The sequence below is a fragment of the Cheilinus undulatus genome, linkage group 9, assembly GCF_018320785.1.
Source record: "Cheilinus undulatus linkage group 9, ASM1832078v1, whole genome shotgun sequence".
NCBI classification, from domain to species: Eukaryota; Metazoa; Chordata; class Actinopteri; order Labriformes; family Labridae; genus Cheilinus; species Cheilinus undulatus.
Window position 1 is genome coordinate 25,250,552 of NC_054873.1, and position 13,884 is coordinate 25,264,435.

Here is a 13,884-nt window from a genome sequence, read left to right on the forward strand (position 1 = left end):
CAAAGAAAATGTTTATTTTAATGAAATTCATGCACTTCAGGATGAATATAAACTCTACAGCAAAAGACAACAGAAAAAGGTTAACTTACAGAACTTGGTTGTTTTTATTGTTATGCGTGCCATTATTCTATATGAGCACATGTCACTTGTATACGCACATACCATCATTCATAGACTCTCTCTCTCTCTCTCTCTCTCTCTCTCTCTCTCCCAGTCTCGCTCTCTTTAGGTGCAATGTTTGGATAAACAGTCACATGCTGTGACAGACAGGACAGTGTGGTGACTTCGGGTACCGTTGGCACACAGAACGGGAACGCTGAGAGGCTCCGTCTCCACGGCAGCACAACACACACACTCCTGCTCCACAGCAGATCTCTCCAGGGAGTACATGGACTTACTGCGACATTTGCCCTGACAGACAGACAGATGGACGACACCACAGGGGACACACAAGGGTGTAAAAGTGAGTGACAAGGTTGTGATTTCATTGAAGTTTGTGGGCTAATCCTAGGTGGAATAAAGTATTAATCATCCTTAGATATGTGTTTGTGTGTGGGTGTGTATTTATAGTCCTACCTCACAGTACTGCAGTTCTATTTGATGCTCTGATTGGCAGTCATCCACCTTGACGGTTTTAAGCATTCCCATGGTCCTTCGACATTCTGGCTCCGTACCTTCACACATGCACGCTCTTATTTAATTCAGAGTCTTCATTTTTGAAATATTTCACATATCTTATAAAGGGCAGGGCTTTACTTACACATCTCACAGCAGGTTGTTCCAATCTGGCCGACTTTCCCCTAAAAATGGGACAGAGAGATTAAAAAATGGGTCGATACAGAGATAAAGGTGTGTGAATACTTTTAGACAGATTAAGTAGCAGGCATACCCCTTGATCCAGGCAAGCTTGGCGGTTAAATGGAGGGCAGGCGGTTGATTTGGTCAGCATTACCAGAGCTCCTTTACTGTTTATACTACAGTGGTATTGGTTGCAACCATCCTCGGCAGTGGTGTTCACCTTACAAAAGATAGGCATACAAATAAAAAGGATAATATGTAAACCTGCAGCTTACAATTTTTCTATAAAAAAATTAAAAAAAACATATTTTTCAATAAATCCTTTGTTAAGTAATGTCCCTTTTGAGTAGTAGTTTAATTGAGTATAAAAATAACAATGTAGTATGATGTAGTAAAATATAGCATAAGCAATAGTACAGTATAGTATAGTATAGTAAATTATAGTATAGTACAGTATAGTATAGTAAAGTATAGTATAGTATCGTATAGTATAGTATAGTATAGTGTAGTGTAGTGTACTGTAGTGTAGTGCAGTGTTAGGATAAGTATTAGGAGAATGAACAGGCATTAGCATGGACGACTCAGCAAGGACTGGGGTCCTTTACTCCTGCTCACATTTCTCTTAGCTAGTTATTCCACAAGGAATGAATATTGTATGCATCCATGAGAAGATGTGAGTTTGTTATTCAGTTCATTATACATATTTTGGTTAATAAGATGCTTTGTAGACATGTTATATGACCCTAACCCTGTTATAAGTCGGAGTACCCTGAGAGAACCCATGCAGGGACGAGGAGAACATGCAAACTCCACACAGAAAGGCACTGACCGGGAAGCAAACCAGGGACCTTCTTGCTGTGAGGCAACAGCACTAACCCCTGCACCACTGTGCAGCTTCATGTACCATATACAAGTATATTCAGCTAGCTTTAGCTATGTGTAAGTAAACTTACAACAAAAAGTAATGACATTTATGTTTGGTAGATTATTTCTTTGTTGTAACAATGATCCTTGGAAATAAATATATGCTGTTGGTGAGCCTGTTTATTTCCCTTTTACATGGTGCTACATTTGCAATGAACATGCATTTGTGGGATGAGCAGCAGAGCTGAGTATGTGGGTTGCACCCATGAAAAATTTTGTCAGATCTTCTCTATAAGTGTCAAACAGCTTATTCTGCAATTGACTCTTGTTTGGTTGACTGTATGAATCTAGTCTGAAGAAATAAGATACTGGAAATTTAACAATGTATTCATTTAACAAACAGGAGCCTCAGTAGCGTGTGGAAGAACCATAAACAACCCTAACAGCCTGACACCTCATCCTCATGCTGGTCACCAGCCTGGTCAGATACTGCTGTGGGATGGCATCCCATTCTTCAACCAGCATTTGTTGGTAGTCAGCCAATAGGTTGTGTTGGTCACTCTGGCACGAACAGCATGCCCAAGCTGATCCCACAAGTGTGCAGTGGGGTTAAGGTCAGGACTGCTGGCAGGCCATTCCATCCTCTCCATTCCCAAATTCTGGAGGTAGTCTCTGATTAACCCCGCTCTGCACTGGCAGAGAAGATTTGACAAATTTTTCATGGGCACAACCCACATACTCAGCTCTGCTGCTCATCCCACAAATGCATGTTCCTTACAAATGTGAAACCATTTAAAAGGGAAATAAACAGGCTTTCCAAGGGAGTAAGATTTACTGCCAAGATGTATTGTTAAAACAACAAAATAATCCACCAAACACACATTTCCATACTTTTTGTGTGAAGTTTATTTGCATTGTAAAAAAGACGATAGCATTTTTTCACGTAGATGGGACAGGACCTTATATCCTGAACTGTAAAGAAGATGTAGTGCTCAGTCAGAGCCTTAACATATGACTGGAAGTTCCACTCATAATCATATCCACAGTTGAGCCCCTAGATGGATAATGTGATAGTGTGCAACAGTATTACTTAATTCTGTCTCCTGAAAACTACCTACCTCCACACTGAACACATCTCCATTTGTCTTTTGCATGATGCAGGCTGTTGCAATACACCGACCACAGCAAGTTCCCTCCTCTTCCTGCAGGGTGTATCCCTAAAACATTATATTGGGTTAGATTACACAAGTTTATATAACAAGATAACTGACATACAGCTCCTTAATAAAGCACAGACATGAAATCAAGTGGATCCTTTGATGAAAATGATAGAGGTTTACATTTCTTGGTTAATCATGCTGAAGGTGACAAATGATAATGGGGACAGAACACACGTTACCATTGGGCATACAGGACAGGTCATTCTCCTGCAGGACAGTTTGTATTTCCTCACAGCACCATCTTCCACATTACAGTCACAGTGTGTACACAGATCCACCATCAAATTCTCCCCTGCCTGAAGAAACACACAACATCAAGATGTAGCAGCAAAAACCCCCATCTAATAGTCTCATTTGAAAGAGGGGCACTTGCTCTGCTGACTGACTTACTCCTATCACAGTGTGGTTGAAAACACAGGCATCCATTGGAGCTGCAAAGAGGAAAACACAAGTTATTCTAGTGCCACTATGCGAATACTATAAGTCCCTTGGCTTTCAGAGGTCAGGATGAATGTATGTGGACATAGGTGGATGATGTGAGAGAGCCATCTGCTGGGCAAACACTGTAACTGCAATTTGGTTTATGAGGAATGGTGTCACGGATAGAAAAAAAAAGAATTTTAGAAAGAAAATTAAAATACCTTCTCCAAACTGATAAAGCTACAAAGCTAAATGCTCTTTGTGTATTTGTGTGTTTACCACAGTGGCAGCGGGGGCAACAATCCAGGTTGTCGCAGCGCAACTCTGTTCCTAGAGGGCAGGATGGGGTGTCCATGACAGGACAGCTGACATTATTTTCAGAGATGAATACCTGATCTTTCACTTTCAAGCACTGATGTAGCACACATTTATCATCAGGAGACCGCCAAACCTCTCCCACCTGAACACAGACACAGAGAAGGGTGGAGGAGAAGAGAAACAATTTCACCAATATCATTCATTGTTATAAAGCACTTTAATAACCAGAAAACTGGAATCATAATTAAGATTTAATAACCCACATCATTTAGATGTGTGATTTATTTACACACATACTTGTCTAAGTTTTTCCCCAATCAGTGTGTCTCCCCGCATCTCTCCTTCTGACTCCACACACTGGGTGGGTGTGCACTTCCCGCAGCATTCATCCTTTATCATAGTGTATGTAGAGCCCTGAATATGGAAAACAAAAATTAATGCTTATATAAACAAATTAAATCTGTGTGTTTGGATGGTATATGTGTTTGTCTCACCCGAGGGCAGGTTCGATCACAAACAGGTGGAGTACACTGGGCAATGTGCAGAGATGTGTCTTTGTCCTTGAGCTGTGTGCAACTGCACTTCTCACACCCTGCATCCCAGTTACTTCCCACTGGGTGAACCACGCCTCCAACCACGCAAACCTGGAGAGTCAGACATTATAATGAAGGTGTATGTTTAAGGCAGGTACGGGACAGAAGAAGGAGTAGAAGGCGGAATACATAGAGTTCATTTAAAGTATCTAAAGTAAGTTATGTTCTTTACTATTTTATTATTTTGTTTTATATCTTTAAAAATGTGTCTAATTGACAAAGTTCAGTTCTTAAGATGTATCCTAGATCCTTTATAACAGAGGTTTCATGTCTGCATATAGATCAGGCTGCCCTCACAAACTGAGTGACCGTGCAAGAAAGTGACTAATGAGAGAGACTACCAAGACACCTATAACTACTGTGAAGGAGTTACAAGCTTCAGCAGCTGAGACAGGAAAGACTCTTCGTACAACAACTGTTGCCTAGTTTCTTCACCAGTCAAAGCTCTATGGGAGAGTGGCAAAGAGAAAGCCACCACTGAAGAAAACTCAAATTTCCATGAGAGTGTGCTAAAAAAGCATGTGGGAGACTCCATGGTCATGTGTAAAAAAAGTTCTTGAGACCAAAATGGTCCTTTTTGGCCATCAAAAAAGAAAGACACAGACACCAAACACTGCACATCACCACAAACACACCATCCCCACTGTGGAGCATGGTGGTGGCGGCATCATGCTGTGGGGGATGCTTCTTGGCAGCCAGCCCTGGAAGGCTTGTAAAGGTAGCGGACAAGATGAATGCAGAAAAATATAGAAAAATCCTAAGGACAGTCTTATTCAGTCTGCAAGAAAACTACAGCTTGGCAAAAGATTCATTTTACAGCAAGACAATGACCCGGAGCGTACGCTCTGCAGCAAATGTTACTATTCACACAGACCAAGTGCTGTGATTGAAGCCCAAGGTGCATCCCCTAAATGCTGACTTGAAGGGGGTTAATATTTATGCAGTCACTTATTTAACATTACATGTTTTTATCTAATTAATATTACTCGGTAGCAATTTTTTTCCACTTCGGAATTAAAGAGGTTATTTTGTCATTTATTTTTGTCAAAAAGCCAAATTATATTAACCATGATTGATTTATACAATCAATTAAAGGGTAAAACATCGAAGGGGTTGAACACTTTTTATAGGCACTGTACATAAAAATGCGCAGTGAAACAGAATATGATATACTTATGACCGTCTTTAGCCAGTATCCATTATCTAAAACAACTGATGAAGCAAAACAACACACATGGAAACTGCCTCATTAAAAGATGCATCCAAAAAGTCACGCTCACCTCATCTGGCAAGCAGGTGGTTTCTGTGCAGCCGCAGTCATTTGTAGTTGAGGATGTGATGAACCCAGCCGGGCAGGTGCGAGTCAGGTTTTTGCAGTTACATACACATTCAAATCCATCACAGCATTTTGTCTTTTTCACTGACGCAAGACGGTGGGCTGGGCAAGCGGGGGGAGCTTGATGAGCACATTCTTCCTTTTTGCAGACTGGAAAGAGGAAAGAAGTTAAAGTGTGTGGCTAGAGCTCACATGGCTGTCAGCTCAGTTTCATACCTGTGTATGTGAGATTCTTTGGGTGTTATGTAACATCACTGAGAATGAGTAGAAGTCATACCACATTCGTGTACAGGCTGACATTCCCCTGGGTTTTTCAGGACCAAAGTCTGACCATCCTCACAGCGGGGCACTTCAGGCAGGTCACAGTTCACCAGATCACACACTGAGGAACCACAGATAGAGACAGATAAGATATTCACACTGTGATGCAGGTATTTGATAAAAACAAGACGGCTTTTTTAAGGATATTTCATCCATTAACATGACTTTTTTTCTCTCCCATAATAGGCTTATACATCCTTTTTGTTGCCCAAGCTCCCCCTATAACGCTGTTCCTCCGACCACCTAGCTCCTGCAACATTGTTAAAGCTAATCCATCTACATAGCCTTATGTCCTGTCAAATTATGGCACTTTCATTCTGAAATAGATGGTGTCCCAGGTGAGTGGTCTGTGAGATTGGACATAAAAGATCTCGGGTCTGCAGCCAGACTGAGTGGGAGAAAAGCTACATACTGTGTTTAGGCATCTAACTCATAGATGTTTATCTGAGTGATTTTCACAAACCTTCTGAAATCTCTCCTACGTGTTCCCTATTTTTCACATATAAAATCCTTTTATTGAAGAAGAACAGAATCCTTCATCTGCCATGATTTGTAAAAGCTTCCATCATTTTGAATCCAGAAAAGCATATTTGCTTTTACCTACCACACTCATACTCTGGGCAGCATTTAGACTCTTTCTTCTCCTTCAGGACCTCACAGGGTCCACACACTGGAGCTACACACAAAGAGACATTTCATTGTTCATTAAAATGTGAAATCAAAATGCCTAATTCAACCATGTGAATCAACATGATCAGAGGAGGTGCTTGCCTTTGACATCATTGCATGGCCGGGCAGTGCAGTTAATGTGTTGTTGATCTAAGCACATGCAGATCAAACATTGGTTCTCATCTGGTACCCAGCTCTGCATGAACTGTGCAAACAAAAAAAAACATAAACATTAATTGTAGTATTTGGAGGGCAAAAGCACTTTTATAGCTGTCCCATCCAAGAATTTGGTTAAATGTTGGTATTCCTTGTTACATTTGGTCGTTTTTCTTTTCCTTTAATGAGTCTCACCGTATACTTGTGCCCATGATGGTCCACACACTCTCTGCATGCTTCTGGTGAAACACACTGCCCGTGATGCAAAACCAACCCTTCTGAACAGAAACAGCCCTCAGTAGGTGTGTCCATACAAGATGAGCCGTTACCCCTGGCAACCAACCAGTCGCCTGGCAACGCCTGTATGCTACCACAGTCATCCACACATCCTGTCCGACATGCTTCATACTCCATGGAGTCGGGGCAACGAAGAGCTGCAAGGACCAAAGTTTAGGCTCTGGACTGGTGTTTGAAATAAAGCATAAAAAAGCATATAGAGATAAACACATAAAAAAACTGACTTACGGCAGAGGTGGGGGCTCCTCCAGTCCACACACACACCACTCTGTCTACAGAGGCGAGCGTAGGCAGAAATTAGCTCGCACACATCTGAGTCCTCACATGCCTGCTCTTCACACTTGGAAAGGAACACCTGGACTGGGATGTGTGCATGGCACTGTTCAAACACCTCAGATCGTAGGGCCTGACATCCCATAGGGGCCCCAGACCCACACACAATCTTCCGCTTTGGCAGACATACACCGCCATCTGTAGCTACGGTCCACTCTGAGATAAAGGTCTGCTGGTCAGGGGTGGTGTTGCCATTACGTAAAGACAGGACATCAAATTTCTCCTCCTCACAGGCTCCTGGTGGAGGGAAGCAGAAAGAAAACAGAAATCAGAGACAAAAAAGGCACACATGTTGACCTTTTTTGGGTTTTTAAATGTGTGCATTTATGTTACCACAGAGGCCAGCAGTGTGGCTGTCAGTGGTCGAGCTCAGCAGTGTGATGGTAAACTCATTGCTCTGAGGTGTGAAAGTCAGAACGTAGCCTTGGTCTGATTTAAGCTGCAGCATCACTCCTCCGTAACGCACCAGCTCCAGGCCAGCGAACCGCCATGGCAGTGCAAGCTCTTCCCGATCAATCACTGCCTACTCAAACACACATATCTCATAAGTTACTTCGTAAGAAACACAATGTGATTCATATTTGTGTCGGGGACAACAGCTCACCGTCATATCATCCTTCAGCAGCAGTTTATGTGGCCCATGGATCACCTCCATGGCTTTCATGCAGACCTGATTGTAATTCTGTGAGCCCTGACAGGGTCCACTGAGGAGCTTGACCTCCGATCCTTCATTGATGCCTCTGCTGACAGTAAGAAGAGTGTAGGAGCACAAACCCTCCCCATCAAGCCTGAGAGCTAGGCCGTCAAACCTCACCACATGATTGGTGGAGCTACCCATACACATGCCTGTGAATACACACACAAACACACAGGCATTCAAGGGTTACATGATCTATTAACAGCTAGTATAAATAGCCAACAATGTAAGCCTCATGGACGTTCCTCATTGTCTGGTCTACTTGATGTACATACACGGGCATTCCCAGTGGCAGCCACATTTCTCCTGCACTCTGACAGGTGGAATGTTGTTTCTGCAGGCTGGCGGCTCCAGTTTGTCACAGCTGACTTTGTGGTTCTGTACAGTCACAGCCCCGCTGGGGTGGCACAGGAGAGAATGGCAGCCGTCCTCCAGCAGCCATGACTCACCAGGCTGAACAAAATGAACAAAGACATAAACTATTTGTTTCAAGTCAAGTTTAATTCAAATAAAAGGTCAATGTACCGCTGTGAGATTTCCTTTGGCTCAACGCTGAAATGAGAAAAGCATTTTCAACACAGAGCTCAAACCTCTGAACAGTTTGTTGTTCACAACGGATTAGAATTTCTTATTCATTCAAGCAAAGTTTCATTGTTTTGTGTGCAGAAGAGTAAACACAATTCTATACAAATCTTCACATAAATTGCATGTATATCGCTCGTTGTTAAGAAAATGATTAGTTAATTCTTGAGAATCCTTGCAGCTTTTACCTTCATTGCTAGAGTATCACATGCAAGATTTTAAAGGCTGTCCAACAATTAACAATTTTAACACAATTAATCTCAGATTACCTGTGGTTATTTGTGATTTATCTCCCTTTTTTGTCACGTTTTGTAATCTAGAACTGTTTTCTTATTTATTTAGTTATTTGTTTATCTGACAGGGGCCGCGCAAAACACTGGTGTTTGAAATAAAGCATTGTATTTTGGATTTCTGTACTGTCTTAAAGGGGGACATATTTTACCCTTTTAAGACAAAGATGCATGTAAAGTTTGTAACTAAAAAACACTCCAGTATAGGATTTTAGTATGTCTAAAAACTCCTCTGTTTCAGCCCTGCTCAGAACCAGCTGTTTCTTGAAATGTTACCGAGCTGTCTGACTCCGCCCATCTCAGGAAGTGGATGTGGCTTAATAGATGTGGTTCCCCTGATCAGATCAAGAGAGAAGGGGGGAACTTTTTTCTAGGTAGAGAGGCCAACCGAACCCTGGGTCAGGCCTTTGCACACTGATTCCATTTTTTCGTACAAATTTTTCACATGATAAATGAAAAAATCCAGCTCATGTTGGTCTAATCAAGTTTGCACTCTGATGCCGAAATTTTCGTCCGTCATTTTTTTTTACGGAACAGGCTCGATTTTATGTGAAATTTCCAAGTGGCAACCTCTGGTCCTGAAAAATGAAGCCAATGCGGAAGTGCAAAAAATTGCTATACCACAAGTGTCCACTTGAGGCTGGCTGCAGGAACACCGGAAGTCCCATCTGGACACATGTTGAACAGCCAGTTTTGACACTAGAAATAAACTGGTTTACAGCCTGGTTCAAAACACCAAATGTATCTCATTAGCTAGGGTCTTATTGTGCTCCCACTCTACGGGGGGTGAATTTTAACTCTGTCACAACAGAGACAGTATTAAAAAGTTTTCCTCCATCTCTCCAACTTGGCTCAGCGCTATGATGCATGAGTAGATGCTGTATGAGGCTCTCTGTCTGGTTGGATTGGAGTGACAGTACAAAACAATTTGCCACCTTCTATTAATTTTCACAGTGAAGGCAAATAAAAGCGCATCAGACCCAATGTGCAAGGTCGATTACGGATTACGGATCTGAAAAAAATGCATCTGAATTAACGGACCCAGTGTGTAAAGACCTTGATTCCCCACATGAGGTCATGAGGGGAAAAAACTAAAACAACGGCTAGTTTTAGCACATATTTTCTGAAAGGTGTAGAAAGAGAGGGGTGAAGGAATGGATTTTTTTGGTACTTGAGGTGATTGTGGACAGGCCGGGGGCACATATTTTTGTTAGAAAAGCCTGAAAAGTGATTTTTCCATATTATGTCCCCTTTAAAGTGTCATCTCCTTTTGTAATTAAAGATTTCCCCGCTACATCTTGTAGAGGTGTTTTAAGGAACAAGGGAGAACTTATATTTAATGGGTGGGGGTAAAAGTAGAAATGGACTGAACCAAAGTTTCCAAATTACAAAGAAATTATGTCATTGCATTGCATTTTATTAGAAGAGATTTGCTTTAAGTTGGGCAGTATTGTTTTAGATCCATATTCTCTTATTTTTTGTACATTATAGAAAACTATAATAAAGCTTCAATTTTACTTTTCAACTCCCATGGAAATAAAAAATAGCTGCTCAGTCCTTAGAATGTTGAGATGTTTTAACATTAAATTAATTAAAAATAATGGCAAAACAATGGAGGAAAACTGTAATGCCAGCAGATGTTACTAACCTTTCTCTCGTTTCCATTATCATCAACACAATGTCCTGGTGGCCCAGCTGTAACCACAACAATTAGAAGTTATTTTCATTAATCACAATCCTTGTAAAATTTCTTTAAATAAATATGTAAGCTATAAAAAGGAACCACATGTTTTAGTTTAAATGAATCATTTTACATGAAAAAGGTACACATTGTTTGTGTATATTCCAGTGTCTGTAAGCACCTCTGCAGATTCTCTCCGTGTAACCACGGTCCAAAGTCAGCAACATTCGTAGCTGATCCATGCTGTTCAAATGCAGAGTGTTGTCTTGGCTGCTGTGACGACCAAGCATGCCAAGCTCATCCCTGTCGTAGCTTGGCCCCACTCCGATGGGAAACACTGACACACCTAGGGGAGGACGCTCTTGTCAGTGAAATTACATAAGAGGATGGAGGACAGAAACTACGACATTGTAGATGTATTGGAATCAGTTATTATAAGATTACTGCTTTCAAATTACCTGCTGCTAGTGCTTCATTAGCTGCTTCCTGGACATCATCCCCTGATTTGTCAGTCACCAGCATCACCACTGCCTTAGCCACACCAACCCGTCCACCACTGACCGGAGACACGGCAGTCTGCACAGCAAATCGAAGCGCAGAGCCTGCAAAATGGATCAATGGGTGAAAATATACTTTATTAATCCCAAAGAAAATTCAAAGTTAATCTTTTCTATTCACACATGTAGCATTTGTTTTTGTACCCAGTGCGGGGGCAGCAGCAGGGGTCCTGATCTGCAAACGCTCCACCAGCTTCAGTAGATGGGATTGGCTCTGATCATCTTTCCAGGTGAATTCTGCTGTGTTTGTGTCTCCATACTGAACCACACCCACCTGAGTGCGATTCAATCCTGCAGATATGAACAAGGACTTAAAGCACGATATAAGGTAAATAATGCCATATTATACTTCAACTTATTTAACAATCCCACAAAAGAAGGACTAATGTCTTTAATTACTCTTGGTGGTAGGTGTTAATGTATTAAGAATGGTCGGATTTCACATCCCAGCGGGAGGCTCCTGGGCCAGCTTACGGCTGTGCCTGACAGATGGAGCAAAGTGTGGGCTTAAATCCTGGGGAGAACATCCTGAGGTGGATGTTATTTGGAATCCATTTGGATTAAGACCCTATGGTCTGAGTATAAACCTCAGGATACAGGTATACAGAATAAGGACAAAAAAGACAACAACCTTTGTACCACGGCTTGTTCAGCTGCTTCATAAACTCTGATAATTCAGCCTTGATTAAGGTCTCTGCTTTTTTATTTTAAATTAAATTGGTACTTGAAGTTCCCACTCCTAATCATGCAATGTTTGAATGATGTATTTGAGTGATTAATTTTAATGCTTTTATGAGCTGTCCAGTATAATAGATGTCATCTTTTGTTGTTTGTCATTAATGTTTTAATGCTCTCAGTGCAGTCTGTGAATCAATACATGTACTACACATAAATAAATGATGGGTCTGGGTCTCCTACCTATGTCGGCATTGTTGATGAAAGCTTTTATAAACGTCTTCACGTCCTCTAATTGTTTTCCAGCCATCACCAGGAACAACACATCCACCGGCTTCTTACATGGCACTGCTCAAAGACACATACATAAATACTGGATAGGACTCTTTGTGAACTAAATGACTGAAAAAAGTGCTTCTGTACCTGAGGGTGGGAGACTAGAGAGGGTTGGAAGGACCAGAGGAGACAGAGTAGGAGAGCGTGGCCTGACTGTGGTCCGGGTGATGTTTACGACATGGTGGACCAGGGTTGTCAGATGGCTGTAGTCATAAACCAGTATTGGATTTTGAGGAGAGCTGAATGGCATCAAGTCAGTCTCACGTACTTTAGGCCCGACACCGATGGGATACACATGTGTGTGTGTGTTTACTGTCGGTGGACGTGTCACAGTGTCAGTAGGAGGGTTTTCTGTCACCAGGAAGACCAGCTGTGGAGGGGTGGGGCCGGGTGAAGGCGGGGCAGTTGATATTTGTTGATATGTTGTAGTGATGGCTCTGTATGTGTTTGTCTTGCTTCCACCTCTCCATTGAATCTCCCTCAGTCTCTTGAGCAGCAGCGTCCTCTGTCGCCTCAGCTCCCACCTTCTGATCTCCACGGTAACTGTCACTGAGTACTGGATCACAGTGATGCGTATCGACTCCTTCTCTTCTGCCAGCCTCGAGATAACTTCCTCCAGGAAGATGAGCGACTTGTTAAAGTTGTCCTCGCCGACTGAATCAGAGCCCTCCACGATGAATGTGACATCTGCAGCTGGGGAGGAGGGAGATGAAGGTGTGAGGACAGGAGAGGTGGGAGAAGGGGGTGTGGTTGTAGGGGCGTGGGTGACTTGCTGTGTGGGGTTCGGCTCCAGACGAGGAGCTGTGGTTATGGTGGTGGCTATCTGGTGAGGTTTTCCTGGGGTGGTTTTTGGTGCTGGAGGATTTACGCCTTCAGGCTCTAATCCTAGTGTGCACAGGTAGTCTGTCAGCTCTAACATTTGGTCAGATAGCTCAACTGGGCTGCTGAGGATATAGGCCCTGTTATCAGGGTTGACCTTTGTGATGTCATTGATCTGCCCCATGTTCACCCCTGGACCCAAAGCCACCGTCAGGGTGGTGATGGTCTCTCTTCGAAGCAGCCGAATGATTGAACGAACATGACGCGGGTTTGCACTGGCGGTCAAGATTATGGCAACACGGCCTGCATGCTCCCGCTTGTTCTTGTCATAGATGTTGTAGACAAGATACTTGACAGCTTCATCCAAGAAAGCTGCATCTCCTCCTACGTAGTGCAGATCACGCACAGTCTTCTTAAACAGCCACTTCTGAACCTGAAGGCAAAACGGAGAAAAACAGAGGGAATTATGACATGACACGTTTCCATGACTCAGCAAAGCAGCTTAATTTGGAGCTATATTTATTTAATCTCTGATTACTCAATAAGGAACAGCATATTCAAGCCAAAAAACAGACTCTGATATTCAAATGTGCATAAAACACTCTAATCTACCTGCAGATCATATGTTTTCACTCCAGAGTGATAGAGCAGCACTGTGGCTCGAGTGTGAGCTGAGCCCATACGGAATCGCTCAATAACTCCCAGTATAAATTCTTTGGTTGTCTGAAATTCTTCGTTGCTCAGGGCTTCTGAGCCATCCAGCAGGAAAGCCAGATCCATAGCACGGTCACACGTGCCCTCGGGCATCAACGTACTGAAGGGCTGGGTTGTGAAAGTTTCATAAGCAGAAGTAGGGGCAGGCGTGGATAAGGCAACGAGGGATGAACACACTTCACAGCTCAGGGTGTTGTTGTCACAGTGA

At 42.5% G+C, this 13,884-nt stretch overlaps 1 protein-coding gene across 1 annotated transcript in view; it reads right to left on the reverse strand.

The window, feature by feature from the left end:
* Positions 1–13,884, reverse strand: part of vwf (von Willebrand factor) — a 29,869-nt gene continuing 15,985 nt past the window's right edge. The window contains exons 28-53 of the mRNA XM_041795596.1: positions 13,575–13,884; positions 12,231–13,395; positions 12,051–12,155; positions 11,277–11,423; positions 11,034–11,177; positions 10,757–10,921; positions 10,543–10,589; positions 8,298–8,475; positions 7,930–8,171; positions 7,659–7,848; positions 7,221–7,562; positions 6,891–7,129; positions 6,642–6,744; positions 6,475–6,546; positions 5,827–5,931; positions 5,494–5,699; positions 4,115–4,264; positions 3,918–4,034; positions 3,582–3,762; positions 3,273–3,313; positions 3,062–3,178; positions 2,781–2,879; positions 890–1,018; positions 761–800; positions 577–674; positions 1–411 (exon numbers count right to left, since the gene is read on the reverse strand). Of these exons, the coding sequence (XP_041651530.1) occupies positions 226–411; positions 577–674; positions 761–800; positions 890–1,018; positions 2,781–2,879; positions 3,062–3,178; positions 3,273–3,313; positions 3,582–3,762; positions 3,918–4,034; positions 4,115–4,264; positions 5,494–5,699; positions 5,827–5,931; positions 6,475–6,546; positions 6,642–6,744; positions 6,891–7,129; positions 7,221–7,562; positions 7,659–7,848; positions 7,930–8,171; positions 8,298–8,475; positions 10,543–10,589; positions 10,757–10,921; positions 11,034–11,177; positions 11,277–11,423; positions 12,051–12,155; positions 12,231–13,395; positions 13,575–13,884 (4,918 nt within the window). The 3' untranslated portion in view covers positions 1–225. The remainder of the gene's footprint in view (positions 412–576; positions 675–760; positions 801–889; positions 1,019–2,780; positions 2,880–3,061; positions 3,179–3,272; positions 3,314–3,581; positions 3,763–3,917; positions 4,035–4,114; positions 4,265–5,493; positions 5,700–5,826; positions 5,932–6,474; positions 6,547–6,641; positions 6,745–6,890; positions 7,130–7,220; positions 7,563–7,658; positions 7,849–7,929; positions 8,172–8,297; positions 8,476–10,542; positions 10,590–10,756; positions 10,922–11,033; positions 11,178–11,276; positions 11,424–12,050; positions 12,156–12,230; positions 13,396–13,574) is intronic.